Genomic DNA, 19,389 nt, shown 5'->3' with positions numbered 1-19,389 from the left:
CCCTTGGCAAGTTGCTGTCCAGCAAGCCCCTTCCTGATATAACCAAGACACAGACAGAGCAGGCAGGCAAAGGACAGCAGCTGCTGCTCTTTGCTGCCGTTCCTTTCCACTCGGCCACTTGACAAATGACCCACCACTGCTTGGACTGCCACCACCACTTGCACGCATGTCCTATATGAGATGGAACCATCAAGTGATCAGGTATCCATTTCTTTCCATATCCGTGAGTAGACACTGAAGGACTCCAAACTGGGTGTTCCTGCAAAGTAGGAGGGGCTATCTGCTGGGAAGAGAGACCCTTCCCATCTTTGCAGAGGAACAGCAAGGAATTTGGATGATTCTAACCCCCCACCCTGCCCACAAAACAACTGCAGTTGAGGGTTGCCCTTGTTCACTTCTGGATTGCCACTGGGGTGTTCAGTAACCATGCTGAGCATCGAGTACCATGGAACTGCCAATCAGAAGAATTGTTCTTGCCCTTGTTTGGGTAAGGGGTGTCAGCCAGACTTGGTTAGTTTCCTCTGATGGCTGGGGACTCCCCCCCCCCCGCAAGAGGAGAGGTGGGAGGAAGATGAATGGCCCAGGGGGCATTTGGGGGGATGGTAGGAGGAGAGTGGGAAAGTTGAGATAAAGGAGGACAGCAGATGGAGCAGGGGAAATAAAAATGAATGGAGACGTGACCAAGAAGCAGCAGATGACTTTGCTTTGCGTCCCTTCCATTTCATTCAGCTTCCCATTTTGTGTCACATTATAGGAATTACATCTGCATGAAAACACCTACAGAAAGCAGCCAAAAACTTAATTTCACATCTGAAGCCTAAATATATATTATATCATAGTACTTGTCAGGTATCAGAAGCTAAGCAGCGTTGGCCTTGGTTAGTAGACCAGGGTTGCAGAGGCAGGCAACGGCAAACCACCTCTGTTAGTCTCTTGTCCACTTCAACAGAAGGGTCTAAAAGGCATTTAATTTTTCCGTTACAGTAATGGAGTTTAAATGTATTCAACTTTTTTGTCTGAAAGCCCCCGTCACTGAGTTAGTAAATATACAGTTTCAGGTTGGTCTGCAGTAGAACAGCAGGATTTGAGCCCAGTGGCACCTTAGAAATCAACAAGATTTTTAGGATATAAGCTTTCCAGAGTCAATGCTCCCTTCTTCAGATGCAGTGTATCTGAAAATATACAGTGTAATCCTATGCAAATCAAATGTATTGTCAAAAACCGGCAAATTGGTCGTTAATTGAAATCATCCAAAGCTATTGTGCTATGTTCATCTATTTATTTATTTATTCTTGCATTTCAAAAATACTTTTTGGTATAAAAAGGGACCATAACTGTAGGCCAGTAATCACTAAGCTATCGCTTTGCTATACAAGGAAAGCACAGAGGCTGGATTTGCTGCTCAAGTGGCCAGTTCACCGAATTGTTTTACATTACGGCTATACGATAAAATCTCCAAATGCTTGGGGATGGAGTATTCAGCCTTCTGAAATGTCTCACGTGCAGCTGCAGTATGTTCAGCTGTTACAGGGAATGGGAGGCCCTTCCACACTGTAGCATAGCTGCAGCATAGCGGTTAAGTGGCTGAGATATGAAACAGCACTCTGCTGGTTCGAATCCCGCTATTGCCATGAGCTCAGTAAGTGGCCTTGAGTAAGCCATTTCTCTCAGTCCCAGCTCCCCAGCTGTAATGGTTAAGAGGTTGGGTGCAAATCAGCACTGCTGGTTCGAATCCCACTACTGCCATGAGCTCTGCAGGTAGCCTTGGGTAAGCCACTCCTCTCGGCTCCTGCTCCCTAGCTGTATTGTGGGGATAAAACAACAATTAGTGCTCTTGAATGGGGCACTAATCTGTCTAGAAGAGTGATATACATTTATTATTATTATTGCTGTTATTTTTATTATTACTGAGCCATTCCAAATCCTTCTCACACAGGCTCCATGTGTCTGTTGGATGCCAGAAGTTTAGAAAGGAGCATGTCACTCAATAACTTGTCCTGACATTGTCAGCAATGGTCATGCATGTTGCAGCAGACCCAGATGGAAGGAGCAGAGCAGAAAATGTCTACGAGGATCCCCCTCGGCTCTGCGTGCATGAGGGAATCATGCTGCCAACGGGTCCCTCACCACTGTTGCTTTTACATTACGGTTTGGCACGGCCCCTTCTGTTATGTTCACCGCATAATACCAGGTAAGGAAAAAGAAAATAATCCACCCTCCAAGCTTATCCTATTCCCTCGCAGTCTGCATTTACATAAAGGTAAGCCGCATTAAGCTATTTCGAAAGGGTTAGGAGCAGGGCTCATTTCGAGGGGGAACGCACAGGAATGCAGTTCTGGCCATTCCCCAAAGAGGTCACATGTCAGCTGGCCCCGCCCACCTGACTCTCGGCCATTTGGGCCCGTTTCAGCCTGGATTGGGTCGAAACAGCCCGGATCAGGCCTCTGACGGGTGGTGGATCACTCTCCCGCTCAGCAGCGGCCTGATCCTGACCATTTTGGGTCCCTTTTTAGCTATTTTCAGCCCCCTTTTGCCATTTTGGGCCCAATTTCGGCCCTGAATGGCCAGGATTGGGTCCAAAACAGCCAGGATAGGTGATGTCAGAGGGTGTGGCACATGCAAATCATTTATGCTCATGACACACTTCTGGTGATGTCAAGTGGCGTGGCATATGCTAATGAGTTATGCTAATGAGTTCCTCCAGCTCTTTTTCTATGAAATGACCCCTGGTTAGGAGTATCTTGAGACTCTTCTGTTGGTGTGAGTAGGAGAATTCACTCATAAAAAGGAAAGGGGGGGGACAGGGAACCCCATTTATGCTGAGCTCGTAGGAGCAAGCAAAGGATTAAAAAAGGTGATAGATAAAATTAGCATTCCAAAAGCAAAAGGCACTGTTAAAGCTCACTTGTAGCTCTCTTGCTGAAATTTAACACATGCTTAAAATTCTTAGCATCATCTGGCAGGGCATTGGGATGATAGATTTAATGCATGTTTACAGTGCTGTAAGCAGCACTTGGTCAATGGGAATATGTAATCACCTGCACAGTAAATGGAAAGGGTGGTAAGATGGGCTCAACCTTGGGCTGTAAAGTAGCTGTTGTTGTGACTACAGCCAATACTGATAACAGTTTACATGTGACTGAAGGGGGGGGAAAGGTCTGGTGCTCGTGTATAGTGGTTCCCTGTAAACCATCAGGAATCGGTCTTGCAGATATGCAAATCTTCCTGGCCTGGATTTGTGGGCTATGTGGACCAGTGCAAACCAGGGATAAGGCAAGCCAGTTTCTCTGGTCATTGTGGTATAATTCTGCTTAGGACTGCAGTGTGTAAATGTAGGGGGACAATTTAAAGCAGAGATGTTTTTACACTCAGCCCCTTCCCTCAGCCATCCTTCTCCTGAGGGGATTTGAGGATCTGAACTAAAATGGCTATGGGCAGAAGTGAGTGAAAATTCACAGACATAGGAGATGCTCAGACACCCAAATTCACTGGTTTAAGTTGTCCTGTTTTGTACAGTCCCTATTCTAATGGTTTGTGCCAGCATTGCATGTAGCTAGAACCTAAAGTAGGCTCAGATTTACAAACCATATTCTTTATGGACCCATCAGCGTGCCTACATCAGGCCATTGTCTAGGTTCCCTCGTTTGTTTTCTCCATATGAACGAATGTTAACGTTCTAGAGCACTTCATCTTCTTTTGCAAGGGGACAGATTTTTTTTTAGAGCATTGTACGGTCTAATAGTATAATAAAGGGTTTCTTTTCATCTAATTAGTTATAACAGATGGTGTTCAAATAAGGCCAGATTGATATTTTCAACAGATGTCTGCAGAATGAAACTTGCCTTAGATCAGCAGGTTTTATGTCGATAAATTGTGGTATAGAATTGGTGTGGGCAGGAGATAGATTGTGACCCACGGGTGGATCGTACATCAGCTTCTCGTCGACCATCTAATGCTTGCTGGTTGTTCGAATTCCTACCCCCCTTCCCAAATCCTGGACTAGGTGGGACATTTGGTCTGATCTAGCAAAGCAGATTGTATGCTCAAGACCACTTAACACAGGCTAGTTACATCTTAACTGTTAAGACACCCTGATTATGCACTTTTGCATTGTAATTGCAAAATGCATTGGTGGATCATGGAAATTCTAGTTTAAAAAATCCCCCCTACATCATGCAAAACTGACCCTTCCAGGCACAGAAGAGCAAAATTCTAATCCAGTAGCACCTTAAAGATCAACCAGATTTCCAGGGTATAAGCTTTCAATAGTCAAAGCTCCCATCAGCTATTGTGACATCAGATCCGATGTTCTAACCAAGCTGCTTGCATTTTGCATTGTACTTCTGCATCCTGACTCCCTTTCTTACAACGCCCCTCCCACCTTCTAGCTGGGATATAAAGGCTCTGGGATCTCCATTGCTACTTGTATTTGAGGAAGGAAGCTTTGACTCTTGAGAAATCCTGTCGGTCTTTAAGGTGCTACTGGATGCGAATTTTGCTCTAGTTGTCAGTTGAGCAGATGTGAGTCTTGTGGTAGAGTTCATATGAATAAAGTGCTGAATTACAGGATGGAGACAGAACATGATGTACAAAGCTGTAAAGTCCACTTTAAAGCTTAATGAAGATTATGCTAAACTCTTGGATGCTCTGGAAACAAGCCAAAGCTTTAGAGTACAGGGGCTTCTCTTTTGCACCTGTGAAAACAAGTGCCTCACGTATATGGAGTTTTCCTTTTGTTGTACTTGCACATAAACCAAACTAAAGTGATGCTCGAGTGCATTAAATTTGCCTAAATTGCAGCCACAATGTAGGCCATCTCTTAAATGTGTGTGGGACATAATCGGAAGTAACATTCTTTTTTTGAAAGTAATGTTCTTGATGCAGTGTGTATTTGGAACACGGCTCAGTGGTAAAGTACATGCTTCGGATGCTAAAGGTCCCAGCTTCATGGCCGGCATCTCCAGTTTAAACTATTTCAGGCAGCAAGTATTAGGAACATTCTCGGTTGCAGACTTGGAAAAGCCACTGCCAGTCAGTGCAGAAGGTATTGAGCTCAGATAGACCAGTAGTCTGATGTGGTATAAGCAGGGCTCATTTTGAGGGGGAACACGCAGGAACGCAGTTCCGGTAGTTCTCCAAAAAGGCCACATGTCAGGTGGTCCCGTGCACTTGATTTTCGGCCATTTTGGACCTGTTTTGGCCTGGATTGGGGCTGAAACAGTCAAATTTGGGCCCAAAATGGCCAGGATCAGGCCTCTGACAGGTGGTGGATCACTCTTCTGCTCAGCAGCGGCCCAATCCTGACCACTTTGGTCCCCCTTTCGGCCATTTTCAGCCCCTTTTTGCCATTTTGGGCCCAATTTCGGCCCTGAATGTCCAGGATTGGGTCCAAAACAGCCAGGATAGGTGATGTCAGGGGGTGTGGCATATGCAAATCAGTTATGCTAATGACACACTGCAAGGGGCATGGCATATGCAAATGAGTTGTGCTAATGAGTTATGCTAATGAGTTCCTGCAGCTCTTTTTCTACTAAATGACCCCTGGGTATAAGGCACTTCATATTTTTGTCTTAGCTATCTTAGATGGGTTTCCTAACTTTATATTGTCTCCTCTTTTAAAACATGATGCTTTATTTTTATAAGCTTGCAAGACAGCCTCGTTTCAAAACTTCCCAAATCCACAACCTTTATAGCAGAGTTTTAAAATTATTGGGTGAAGCAATTTCCTCCGAAATTCCCATACCCAGGCTGCCTAACTGAAACACATAGCCAGAAACCAACAACCATCTCTTTTTATTTTATTTTACTGTTTTTTTCTTCTTTTTTTTCTTTTTAGGAAAAAGAGCTAAAGGCTATTAGCTGTCCACTAGAAGTGTTGAAATGATGTATTTCGTTGCATGAGTTTTACTATTGGATTGCTAAAAACACATTTTCAAGATTTTTCTTCCTCTTTTTCCAAAAAAAAAAAAGGTCATGTAAACAGAACAAAAATCTACTTCTCTTATGTAAAATATATCATTATTTCTTCAAGCTCTTCTCACTTCCAGAGAGGGGCGAATGAGTGAAAGGTATATCATCCTCCTCTTCTGGAGGTCCCCCTTGAGGGTAGACAACAAAACACACCTTCTGGCCCCAATATGTCAAAGATTCTGCAAAAACAAACAATGAGATTATCAGTCTTAACTGGTACTTGATTGTCCATATTAGATAATGCTTGGTGTGGTACAGATGAAGAGTGGGGGTGAAAGAGAGGGATGAGTGAGTGAGATGATTGGTTGATGACTGAGAGCGGGACCACAAGTGACACCTGACACAGGTTGGACACTTGCCAGCTTCCCTCAAGTTTTGATGGGAAATGTAGGCAGCTTGGTGGAATGTTGGACAAGTGACAGTTGAAAAGTCCATTGGACAGCAGTTGGAGAGCCAAGCTGCAAGATCAGGATGCCTACATTTCCCATCAAAACTTGAGGGAAGCTGACTAGTGTCCAACCTGTGTCAGGCGTCACTTGTGGTTCCGCTCTGAGAGTGTGGGCGGAGTGAATGCAGTTTTCAGTTACTGAGGAGAGAGAAATATTCAGTCTGGGCAAAGCAGGCAACCTGTGTGCCGCCTGAGGGGGTCTATGCATTTTTGAGATAAATACTGATTCCGGTTTAGATAGGCAAACTGTGTGTGCGCCTGAGAGAGAAAGTTATATATATATCTGTGTGACTGAGCCTATGTAAGGAAACTTTTAAGAACTGATAACTATCTTTGAAACCATCAAGCTTAAGTAATAGTATGAAACCGATATGCTTCTTGTAAAATTAAAAGTTTTTTTTTTAATCCCAGGGTATCTGTAATTCCTACATATCCCATTCCTATCCTCAGGGCCACATAGTCCCACGAAGGATCCTGACGCTTGGGCATGTTACTATTTATTTAATTCAATTTATATTCCGCCCTCCCCACAATAGTAGGCTCAGGGCGGATTACATACAATAAATACATTAAAATATAAATATATACTTTAGAATCAGATAAAATCACATAAATATTTAAAACAACGTAGCAGCACTTCTCGAGAAGATCCACCATATTAAAAGGGAAATTTAAATTACTTATTTTAGAATATAATTCCTGGTGGCAGCAATCTAGCCAGAGGCTAAAGGTAAAGGCAAAAACTAACTGAAAAAGAAAGGGGGTCGTAATACCATGTAAGAAAACTATTTTTCAAAAGTGGCAATAATAATAAAGTAACATTAAAAATTAAACAAAGGATTAAAAAGCCAGTACAGTGTGTGCAGTTAGAGAGTCAGACCAGGATCTGGGAGACTCGGATTCGAATCTCTACCCTTCCATGGAAGCTTGCTGGGTGACTTTGGGCCAGTCACACTCGCTCAGCCAAGCCTACTCCACAGGGTTGTTGTGAGGATGAAATGGAGGAGAGGAGAATGATGTGAGGTGTTTTGGCTCCCCATTGAGGAGAAAAGGCAAGACATAAACAAACAAACAGTAAGAATTCAAAATCAGTGTGTGTGAGAATAGGGGACAGCTGAACTAATAAAAACAAACAACCTGGTTAAAATATTTATCCTGCTAATATATTAATTTAATTAGTTAAAAATCTTTGGAGTGATAAAAGGAGCAGCTCTGATCAAATCTGTGGGTGGCAGGTGCCTTCTTTTAAGAAACATCTCTCCTCCCCTCTCTTACATAGAAAGGAAGAAATGCTTCTTCTGATATAGGACTTGGTGTCTGATTAGAGATAAAACACTGCCTACTTTCACGTTTAATTGAAAACTCCTTATTGACTTTTTGCGCGAGACGAGAAAAAATGAATTGATAATTTGTGAGTTTGATTTCTAAGAAGACAAGCTTGGAAAAAATAAAAAGAAGGGAGAAGTATTGAAAAGGTAAATTTTAGAGGTATTAAAACTACAAGTACAATGTGCGTAAAGATATAATAGGTGTTGTCTAGGAAAATGAAAAATGAAATATGTATTATTTTTCTCTATTTTTCCTTTCTTCAATTTTCATTTCTTTCTTTCTCGTTTCCTCTCTTTCTGTTCCTCTTTCTTTAATTTTTCTTTTCTCTGCCCTTTTATTGGGCTTTTAATCTTATTAATAAATTTAAAATTATTATTAAAAAATGATACAGGGCTTGATGTGACACACTCATCTGGAAAAAAGTGCTGCTTTTATTTATTTATTTATTTATTTATTCAATTTTATTCTAATGGATAAAAGACATCATTAACTGATTCCTATCTCCTTAATGCAGGGACCAGCCCTATCTGTTTGGCCACACAGAACCAGCCAAACTCAACAGGAAAACTTCAATCAGTCATCCTGGGGGTGTCAGAAATACTGTATACCTTAAAATAGCCCTGCAGTTAGAAGGATGGAACACTGGTCTATTGGAAGCCCCAAATTAAAATTAGATCTTCACTTTCAATTCACATGTAGTTAGGGTTGCCAGCCTCCAGGTAGTGGCTGGAGATCTCCCGGAATTACAACTGGTCTCCAGGCCACAGAGATCTGTCCCCCTGGAGAAAATGGCTACTTTGGGGGGTGGACTCTATGGAATTATGCCATGCCAAGGTCCTTTCTCTCCCCAAACCCCACTTTCTCCAGGTTTCACCCCCTAGATCTCCAGGAATTTCCCAACTTGGAGCTGGCAACCCTACATGTAGTCTGATGAAATTTAAAGGTACACATCTGCTTGGTTTTCTAACAGCACAATCTTAAGCAGAGGCCTCAGTGCTCTTAGAATGATCAAACTCTGTTTAGGATTGGACTGTAAATACAGTTGATACCAACATTGATAAGCGTTACACTCTTTCTTCTCACAACATGGACTGCCGTGGCTTCTTACCTGTTATCCTGTTTACACACTTTGGTTTGTTTTTCCAGTACACTCCAAGAAAAAACACTGGCACTCCAGTGAATATGATAATCAGTCCGATTCCACAGACTACTGGCTCAGAATAAAAACTGAAGATCAAGAGAAAGGCCCAAAATATCAGGTAAGTGATTGGAACCATGAGATTTACCTAAGGGGAAAGAAAATATTGGAAGTGTACAGAAACCTGTCCCTTGTCCTAATTCCACTCCCATCTAAATCAGAGCAACAGCCATGCAGGCAAGGCCAGTCGGTTCTAGCCTGGTCCCTTTAGCTCATTAAAAAGAACGGTCTATCCTGATTTCCTTAGTGCCATACTGATCAAAGGAGTGGCGAGATTGACTAGGCCAGATCAGAAGCATCTGCTGGCTTTGTCAGTTTAACTCATAAGGGAAACCTTAAAACTCCAGAAAAAGCCCCAGGCACAAAGGGAGGAGAAGGGAATGAGAATGACTCATCCTAGGTGCTATCCAATACACTTCTGCAAAAGTCATGCCAAAATGCGTACACTGCAGTTTTCAACTTTCCCCAATGAATAAAGAAATTTGGAAACCTGTTTGGTGGAGGAAAGTCAGCAACAAAGAAAGCCTGCAGTCTGGAAACTGACACATCTACCTTACTGCCTCTCACTCCCTGAAAAGCTATTGTTTATAGCTTTAATTTCTGGCTCATGTTCACTGCCCATCATTTTCACATTTGTCCTTGCCACTGCCGTATCATAACAGGGAAGAAACTGTGACAGCGCCATGCGGCACTATCCTGCGGCTGTGCAAATGTTTCCCTCTGACGGAGATGGGCTGGCGCTGATAGATGTGTTGCAAGGATGCGTGGCTGACCCATGCAGCTTCTCCTTCCCCCCTCCCCCATTGCATCATGGGAGCTATCTCGTGGAAAAGGCAGGCCAACAACGGTAACACACCATCATTCACGTAGCTCCAATATTTTCACCTTGATCGGTCTGAAGACTTTGGGTTTCTTCCAGCGTAGCACAATCAAGCCTATTATTGTCACACCGTAACAGAGGTAGTTAATAAACGACACGTAATTAATTAATGTGTATGTGTCCCCGACAAGCATGATGACAACAGTGGCCAGACACTAGGAAAAGAGAAAGGGATGCTCAGTTCAGGCATTACTGCAATTTTTTAAAAAAAACCTGTAGCAGAAATAATTAGATTTAAAAACCGTTTGCAGAAATTATTAGGCTTTTCTATTTTTATTTATTCGGTCCCTGCCTATCAATTTTTGCATCAGGACAGATCTGCAGTATCATCTCTGAAGTGCTTAGGGTTGGATCCTACTAAGTTTTCCACGCATTAAAGCGGCAGGATTCTAATCTGGCCTCTAACCTGGAGAGCCAGGTTTGGTTCCACGCTCCTCCGCTTGAAGCCAGCTGGATGATCTTGGGTCAGTCACAGCTCTCTCAGAGCTCTCTCAGACCCATCCACCTCACAGAGTGATTGTTGTGAGGATACTAATAACCCACTTTGTAAACTGCTCTGAGTGTGGCATTAAGTTGTCCTGAAGGGCTGTATATAAATTGAATGTTATTAAAGAGGAACCTCCGTAAAGGCTATGTGGAGGATTGTGGGACCTCTGTGCCCAGCAGTCATGCGGGATGCAGACTGCAGTGAAGAGGGAACCAGATAAGATAGGTAGGGTCCACCGCTGGCATATCTTGAGAAAAATATACTAAATATATACCAAATAATAGTCATCCCTCAGATACCTCCTCAAATGCCTAAGGTAAAAGCATTTATTTAACCTCATTTATTCAAACTGTGTGGAAAACATTCAGTACAATTGTTAGAATTGTTAACGGATAATGAGAAATGTAACTAAAGGAGAAGCCACAGCTTAAGCACGTTGCTACTGTGGCAGTGAGAACTTGCATACAGCCACTTCTGATTGAAGGTTTGCCTCCAGGAGATAAGATTTTTGGAAGGATTCCCATAAATGTGAAAAATGTTCCTTTATAGCGGGTCACCAGTTTGGTTTGTTCTTGCTTGGTGTTGTAAATAGGAGACTGATAGGCTGCTCAAGAATTCTTTCTAAAACCCATCTGGCTATTATAGCTGCTGGCTTTAAAATGAGAGCAATAATCTGTAACAAATATTATGAAAGGAATAAATTCCAGTGGGGTAGTTGGGTTAGTCTGTTGAAGCAAAAACAAGAGTCCTGTGGCACTTCCAAAACTAACCGTTTTATCGTAGAGTAAGCTTCCATGGCCTTTGTCTTAAGCAGATATACAATAAATGTGTTGGTATAGTCCTTAGGGTGTCACAGAACTCTTCTTTTGCTTTTGAGAAGAATAGTGAAACTTACACAGACAAGGAGAGCTGGAATTGGGGTGCATTGTTTAACATGAATCATAGCCAACAGGCTTGGTAAATGGCCTTCTCGCGCACCAGAGAAGCATAACCTAAAAAAGAAGAACAAAATTCAATTAGACCTTTTCAGCATATAACACCACTGAGTTTCTTCTGGCTGCTAAAAGATACAACTCATGTGGAAGGTCTTGGCTCAGCTATATTCCACACTGCATTGATTGTAGGCTCACAGCTTCAGATGGGTGTGTCATTTAATCCACAAAGAATCAAGCATATTTTTTTTTCAGAACCAATGTTTATAGCTTAATCACAAAATGCTGGCATTGGCAAGCCACTTCACCCCCTCCATCTCTTCTTTTATAACCTTACTTGAGACAGATAGCAAAAGATCTGGCTGATTTTTTTCAAATCAGTATGTTGGATTTCAGCCTTCCACACCTGGCCACAGCCAGAAGATTTTGCGCCAGTCTCCTTTTTCCAAATGGGAGATATGCCTGTAGGCAGCTGAGAAATCACAATTATGCTCTTCTTCCTCCATAGTAAAGAGTCCAGTAGCACCTTTAAGACTAACCAACTTTATTGTAGCATAAGCTTTTGAGAACTATAGCCATCATCTGATGAAGAGAGCTGTAGTTCTCAAAAGCTTATGCTACAATAAAGTTGGTTAGTCTACTGGACTCTACTATTTTGCAACTACAGACTAACACAGCTAACCTCTCTGGATCTTCTTCCTCCAGGTACTCCTTTTAGACCTGTAGGCACCCATATGGGCTAAAGAAAGAATGTGAGAAAGTTTCATTTTTCTCCCTCTAATGCTTATTATTATTATTATTATTATTATTATTATTATTATTATTATTATTATTCAGTGTGAAGAAGAAGGGAGCTGTAGGTCATAGTGGGGGAGTTGTAGTGACTGGAGAAAGAATAATACCACAACTGGGGAGGGAATGGTGGCTACAGTGGAAGAGACCCTATCCACACATGATCCTTATCTTTCTCGCTTAATCCAACGTGTGAGGTTTTTATTGGTGGGCTTAGTTGTGTTTCTTGTTGAGCTGGCCTGACTTCAGCCCAATTGCATGAGTTTGATCAAGTTACAAACTTGCATTGCGCAGTTAACCCCATTTCTACTACCTCCAGGTCCACATTGGATACAGATGTGAGCCCACGGATAAAGGTGGGGCACGACGGTGACTAATAAATCCAAATTATAAATAGATGTCTTAGAAGTGATGTGCAACGGGGATCCTGTTCAGTAGCCCAAAACCTCATCGCTAGTAAAGAAAACAAATCCAGTCCCCCCTCCCCTTTCCGAAATGAGAAAGAGCATTCAGGAGAGACAAAAAAAATCGTACTTCATCTAACCTTGACGAGGTAAAAAGGTATCCATTTATTCCTCCAAATGTAGACAGAGCCACCGAGACTGGCATAACCCACGAAAAATAGCCCAGTAACTTTTCACCAAACGTCTAAAGCAACAGAAGGCAGAAAAACTGAAACATATACCGCAAAGCACAGAACAGGGATTTTAAAAAAAGAACCCCACATTGTATGTCTGGGGAGTGTTTTACTTACTACCGCAACAGCATTGGAAGACAAGAGCTCTTGGGGTGACATGGCGGTGAAATAGGCGATGTTGGTGAATGTATACACAAATGTCACCAATGGGATGGATATGAATATGGCACGAGGTAGATTCCTAATAAGAAAACCAGGGAAGGAGGGCAGGGAGAACACAACAAGAGTTTACATTCACATGTCCTTCAGAATGTGTAGATCCTTGCCGGCTCTGTTACCAGACAGAAAGTAACATGTCGTTGGAATAAAATCTATGGGAATAATTGGCTGTACCGCCCTTCCTTATTCATAGTGTCACCTGAAACTACACCTGAAAAGGTGTGGGGAGCCCTAGGCTGGGTTTATGGAGGTGGTGAACCTCATGCCCTCTTCCAATGGAGTTCTGTTTTCTACTCTCCAAAAAAGTCAATCCATCAAAATCAGGGATCTACACATTTCGGTTGGGTTCTGTAGCCGGCCAAACTTCCCCTGAGCTCTCTGGTGATCCAAAATCCAACACGGGGAATTCCTGGAGATGGGGGGGGGGGGTGGCTGAGGGGAGGTGGACTTTGGGGAGGTTGCTCAGCGTGGAGCTTCCATGGAGTCTGCCTTCCAAAGACACGATTTCCTCCAGGAGAACAGTTCTCCGTAGTCTGGAGGTCAAACTCTGAGAACTCCAGGCGTCACCTGAAGATTGATAATGTTAAGTTGGTTCATGGGCCTGTGGATGAATCTCACACCTTGAACCAGAGTCTCCCACTTTGCCCCAAACTCTGCCAGGGATTGGGGGTAGGCAGTAATGGTGCTACAGAGTCAAGCTTAAGCCCCTTCTCTTCTGGGCGCTCTATGAGATGTGGGTATTTTAGGAAAGGGAGAGTGTCACTTTATGCTGTTGAAGCAGAGGAGGTGAGAGCGTCAGTGTTAAGCATGCAATCGTCACTGGAAACGATGGACTCCTGATTACCATTTGCATCAGCAATGCACATCTTGCAATCAGCAAGAGCCATTGACGTACAGATGGGAGAAAGTAATACTGCAGTATGTGTACGGGGATCTAACCACCATCACAGACACAGCAACTGTTTGTGACTTCTCCCGTTGACGCCATTTGCATTATCCCGAAAAGCTCATGAAGAAGTCTCAGGCATATCCTTACATACATTGCCTCACACCGGATTCCCTTTCTTGGTCCCTTTAGAGTTTGACAAAATCCCAGTGCAGGCAGTAGCGCTGGATAGAAATGCATGTGTGGAGAGAACGTGGGGTGAGGATTGTGCCTTCTGGTGCTACTGCCGACCTTCATAGAAAGGACTGAATCCAGTGGTAACTTTCACCAGTGGAAGGGATTTACGTAGAAAAGGATTTTCTCCGCTCCCTCATCCCGTTGTAGAGCCGAGCTACAAGAGATGGATTACACGAGGAGGAGCACATGAAGGGCGTTGTAATGTCAGCCGGGAAGCTGAGTTTTAAAAGAGGTTGGAATGCTTTGTTACTTTCCCCTCTCTACAGAGCCAGGAAGATCACTGCTCAGAAAGTTTGTTTATTTCTTCTTTGCCTTTTAAAAGGGGAAGTGAAACTGACCCGGTGACAAAGAGGAAATTAACAAACCCTCTGAGCAGCAATCTCTTTGGCTCTGTAGAGAGGGGAAATTGACAAAGCCTTCCAATCTCTTTTAAAACTCAGCTTCCCAGATAACATTGCAACTCCCTTCACATGCTCTTCCTTGTGTAATTTGTCTCTTGTAGCTTAGCTCATAGCCTGAAAGTCTCCTGAAACGCTGCTCCTGGGGAAGAGCATGGTGGGGAAATTTGGAATTCTGTACTGGAAAAGGCAAATTGACGAAAAACATCTCTTCCATCAGTGGAAATCTACCACTGTTTTCAACCCATGGCTTGTAAATTCTACACAGGGATGTATGCTTGTATACTCCAGTGTGCTGGCTCCAGATACACTGCCTGTACCTTGCCCAAATGGAGGGTCTGGATCATGCATTGAGAGCTGATCTGCTTTGGAGGGGGCAGTATATGCACAGGTCCCATTGCAAAAGTTACAGTCCGTGCATGAAGACAGGAGATGGGACGTGTAGACAGGATTCTGACCTCCTTCCCTGTTCACAACTTTCGACCCATTTTGCCTGCCTGCGCAGGACCAAAGAGAACATAAGCTTTTTTGGAAGCACTCACAGATACACTATAGCTTAAGAATAGATGTGGCTGGGAGAATGTACCCTTTAAAATTATATGGTACACCGTTAACAAAAAACACATGCAAATTATATATAAAATGAAATGTATGTGAAGTTAAAAAAAATACTCACATACAATAAGGTGCACGAATGAATGTGAACTTGATATTAAAGAAACACAAATTCCATGATGAGAGATCTAATAATCTGAACAGCTGCAAATAGAATGTAAATGTGGCACTGGATATCATAATAAACTGCTGCCCCAGAGCAACCATTGCTGAGTGGTATGGCACCTGCTTTGCATACAGAAGGCTCCCGTAAAAGGATCTTTAAGCAGAGAGTTTCCAGAAAGCCAGTGCCAGTCCAAGGAAACAACACTGAGCAAGATGAACCAAGGGTCGGACTCAGTATAAAGCAGTTTCACAAATTCAGAATATTCTAAGCCTAACAGGCAGTTTTGAATGCGTGGATGGAGACTCTGGTATTCCAAAATTATTCATTCTTACCCCATTTCCGGAGCGGGAGAGGGCAGACCCTGGAAAATTGTATTTTTTAAAAATCACAACACATTTCCAACCGAACAAAATATGAATTATTTAAAATTCAAATGTGCCTACTTTGCATAACTGGTTCCGCTCCCAGAATTTGGGGTTTGCATTTGCAGATGGATGCTATTTTTCCAAGACTACGTTTCAGACCCCATGTGGCAAGACAAGTGCGATTGGTCTCTCTCCAAACCCAGGTCAGACTAGGAACAAATACTTGCCTGCGAGGATCAACTAATTCTTCCGTTACATAATTTAGGAAGTTCCACCCACTGAATGCAAAGGAACCTTGAAGGAAGGCTAATGCCAGGTGCCCCACCGACGGGATCATCCAGAAATTGAAAGCATTGCTGGGTAGCAGTTCTCCATAGTTTCCTACAAGCAAAGCAAAGGCACAGTTTAATGGACAAGTGTACGCTGGATGGTCAAACAGAGCAGCACTTGTGGACAGCGTGTACATCAAGGAGCAAAAGAGCCACCCTCCCCACACACAAGAAGAAGCAGGCGTCTTTTCCTCCAGACAAGGGCTATTTCCATGCATCCTTAAAGGGATGGCCCAATCACCAAATGATGGCAGCTTTCCCCCTTGACTCCAGATGTCTCCATTTTCAAAATGGTTGCAGGCCGTTTGGCTTCCATTTTTCTACACCTTTTCTGGGACCACGGGAAAGGTGCTGAAAAAATAGAAGCCAAACAGCCTGCAGCTATTTTGAAAACACAGATGTCTGGAGTCAAGGGGGAAAGCCACCTGTGTTTGGTGAGTGAGCCATCCCTTTAAGGACGTGTGGAAACAGCCAGGGTCAAGTTGCAACCCTGCATCTTTCCCTGAAGCCTGCTGCATATGGTTTACCTCCTTCTGCAGTGCTGAGGCCTGGTGGGAAATGCTTCCAGAAGGGGATAAGACAGATTCATGAATGATTATTCCAGACCACCGCTAGTCATCTCACAGCAATACTTATGTGGACTACTTTCCTTGTAGGCCTTCAAGATACGATTGCTATCTATTTTCATTCTCCCTGCATCTTGATTTTTAGTAGAAATTGAGCAAGTAATGTTTTCCACATCAGTTCACCCCCATGCTGGAAAAAAACCTTCACTTAAAAAAAATAAATCTGAACATCAGGGCTATTGTTAACTGCACAAGAACTGGTCCAATAAAAGAATGGTGACCCTGGTGTTTGTTTTAAGTCGGTAAAAACCTGAAAGTTCATCAACACTGCAAATTTAAACTAGGGTTATTTGCCAGTTAACAAACCCTCTAAGGAGAGATCTTCGTTGGCTCTGTCTTTTTAAACTACCCTGCTGCAGAGAGGAGCAATTGACAGAGACTTCGGGAACGTGAAGATGAAATTAACGAACCCTCTGAGGAGCGATCTCCACCTGCTCTTTTTAAACTATGCTTCCCAGCTAGCATTGCATCTCCTTACACTTGAGCGTCCCCATGTATGATGCTTTGTGTAGGGAGATTCACAGTTTATTTCAACTCTCCCTATCCCAAGTTCTAAGAAGGAATACCCTGTGGGCATTCAGAGGGTTTTTTTGCAAATACCTTTAAAAATCTGTATGAAGCCCACGATAATGATAAGGCCCAAGGCCAAGAGTTTTCCTGCAGTAAATATATCCTGGATGCGAGTTGCCCACCGGACACTGGAACTGTTCACCCAAGTCAAGAGCACTAGAGAACAGAGAATCAAGAGAGAACAGAGAATTCAGTCAAAAAAATGCTTTACACTCTGTGTGATTTTAGACAGAATTTGCCACTGTGAGATATTGTGATGGTCACTGGCTTAAGAGGGGTGTTAAAAGGGGGCTAGGCCCTTACCTGAATAGCCCAGGCAAGCCTGATCTTGTCAGATTGCAGAAGCTAAACAGGATCGGCCTTGGTTAGTAATTGGATGGGAGACCTTCAGTGAAGACCACTGTTGCAGAGGCAGGCAATGGCAAACCACCTCTGTTAGTCTCTTGCCTTGCAAACCCCACTAGGGGTCACCATAAACCAGCTGTTACTTGATGGCACTCTCCACCACCAAAAAGGAGATAGAGGATAGGTCTATCAAAGGCTGTTACCCACAATAGCTAAATAGAACCTCCAAGTTCAAATGAATAGCAGTTACTGGAGAACAACATAGCTCCCTGCCTTTTTGGCAGGCAGTATCTGGCTGTGGAAGTTGAACTAAATGCAATTGTGATCTGATCCATAGGGCTCTTCTTGTGATCTTACGATTTGATTTTTATTCTGCTTCAAGAAATCTTCATTAAAAAACAGATGTATACATTTTCTTTTGTTACTTGGTCAATTCAACCCTAGCAGCTCTCAAGTGGGAAACACCATCATAAGCAAGATTATTGGTATATACTCACACAAACACACCATGGAGAGGACTCTGGAGGCATTATAGGGGGGGATACAGTTAGGGAACACTGGCTGTAAAACATAGTTCGAAAAAGTCAGTGCAATAACAGCCAGGCTAGTGGGGTACATGATGAGAACTGCACTCCATAGTAGTAAAAACCTGTAACACAAAGAGATTTCTTGTTAAGAACAGGTGGTCTAGAAAGAATTTGCCCATACAATGGCTCAAAACAGCTCATCATGATCTTCACAGGAAGACAGGCTTCCTATTAGAATGGCGTTTGAGGTTTTCCTACTTCCGAGGGCTCCTTCCTTTGCTTCTGTGTAGGAAGTCTCAATGTGAACATTGCACCTTGTGGCAGAACCCAGCACTAGTGCAAAGATTTCCAAGACTGACACACAGGGCTTTTTTTTTCAGCTGGAACGCGGTGGAATGACGTTCCAGCACCTCTCCAAAGAGATCACCTGTCTAGTGGTCCCACCCACCTGATTCTCGTTCCTCCAGTGGGCAGGCCAAGGCGTCAGGCTCTTTAGCAGCAGCAACGCTGACCTTCCGTTTGAAACAGGACCAGGGCTTCCCTGCCAGTCAGCTGAAGCAGCGCCTGGTGGGGAGAGCCTCCTTCCATGCCACTTGAGCAAGTGACATGGAAGGGGACCCTTTAAACTTCAGCTGACTGGCTGAAGTTTAACTCACATGGGTTGCTTCAGCTGGAAGGAAATCCACTCCGGCCAGCTGAAGCCATGGGGGTTTAAACATTAAAGAGACCCTTTCCAGGGGTGGCTGTGCCCTGCACGATGATGTTACTTCCCGTAGTGATGTCATTGCGTGGTCTTGGATGCGCGTGCACATGGTGCCAGCACTGAGTTCCATGATCTCTTTTCACAGAAAAAAGCCCTGCTGACACATGTTTCAAAAGTTATGAACCAGGCCTAGCAAGTCTTGAGATTATGATATTGCTGCGTCTTCTGATATCAACATGGCATCTAAACTTTGCAATGGGATTCTCTCGTGGACATAATCCAAACTTTTCTGGACTGTTTCCAAATCCTAATACGCTTCCAGCAAAATAATCCAGAATTTCAAGGGGGTTGGGGGGAAGAATCTAGGATATATTTTCCTGGATTCCAGTATCAGTAGATACCTAGAAATGATGTCGTCCAGATTATTTTCTGAAATGAAATTGAGAAAGGATCAAACACCTCCCCCCTTTCATATAACAATTACATTAGAAAAATTGTAACTCATCTCAAACATTCTGGATACGGGAGCCTATAAAATTAATTAGTTGTATACAACCTTTGGTGTCAAACGATTTAATATGAATATAATTCAGTGGAGACAGTCAATATTCAATTTGTTCCATGCTGAGTTACATGTTGAGATACAATACACCATGCTGAGATGCATTCCCTGTTTTTAAAAATCAATTACATTTCAATACAGGATTTCTAATTGAGGATTAGGAACAGTGACTTCAAAGAGAAAATTCAATAGGTGCGGTGAAGATTTTAGGTGCATGTTAACCTTTTA

The 19,389-nt window shown here is 43.1% G+C and overlaps 1 protein-coding gene across 1 annotated transcript in view; it reads right to left on the bottom strand.

Moving 5' to 3' along the window:
• Window positions 1-6,018: 6,018 nt before the first annotated feature.
• Window positions 6,019-19,389, bottom strand: part of SLC7A10 (solute carrier family 7 member 10) — a 51,472-nt gene continuing 38,101 nt past the window's right edge. Inside the window, exons 3-11 of the mRNA XM_055000496.1 lie at window positions 17,867-18,018; window positions 17,055-17,180; window positions 15,727-15,880; window positions 12,791-12,914; window positions 12,581-12,684; window positions 11,208-11,304; window positions 9,831-9,980; window positions 8,856-9,033; window positions 6,019-6,149 (exon numbers count right to left, since the gene is read on the bottom strand). Coding sequence (XP_054856471.1) covers window positions 6,019-6,149; window positions 8,856-9,033; window positions 9,831-9,980; window positions 11,208-11,304; window positions 12,581-12,684; window positions 12,791-12,914; window positions 15,727-15,880; window positions 17,055-17,180; window positions 17,867-18,018 — 1,216 coding nt within the window. The remainder of the gene's footprint in view (window positions 6,150-8,855; window positions 9,034-9,830; window positions 9,981-11,207; window positions 11,305-12,580; window positions 12,685-12,790; window positions 12,915-15,726; window positions 15,881-17,054; window positions 17,181-17,866; window positions 18,019-19,389) is intronic.

The sequence above is a fragment of the Eublepharis macularius genome, chromosome 16 (assembly GCF_028583425.1).
Source record: "Eublepharis macularius isolate TG4126 chromosome 16, MPM_Emac_v1.0, whole genome shotgun sequence".
Classification (NCBI taxonomy): Eukaryota; Metazoa; Chordata; class Lepidosauria; order Squamata; family Eublepharidae; genus Eublepharis; species Eublepharis macularius.
Note: the sequence above shows the minus strand (reverse complement) of the source record. Positions and strands in the feature narration are given on the sequence as shown.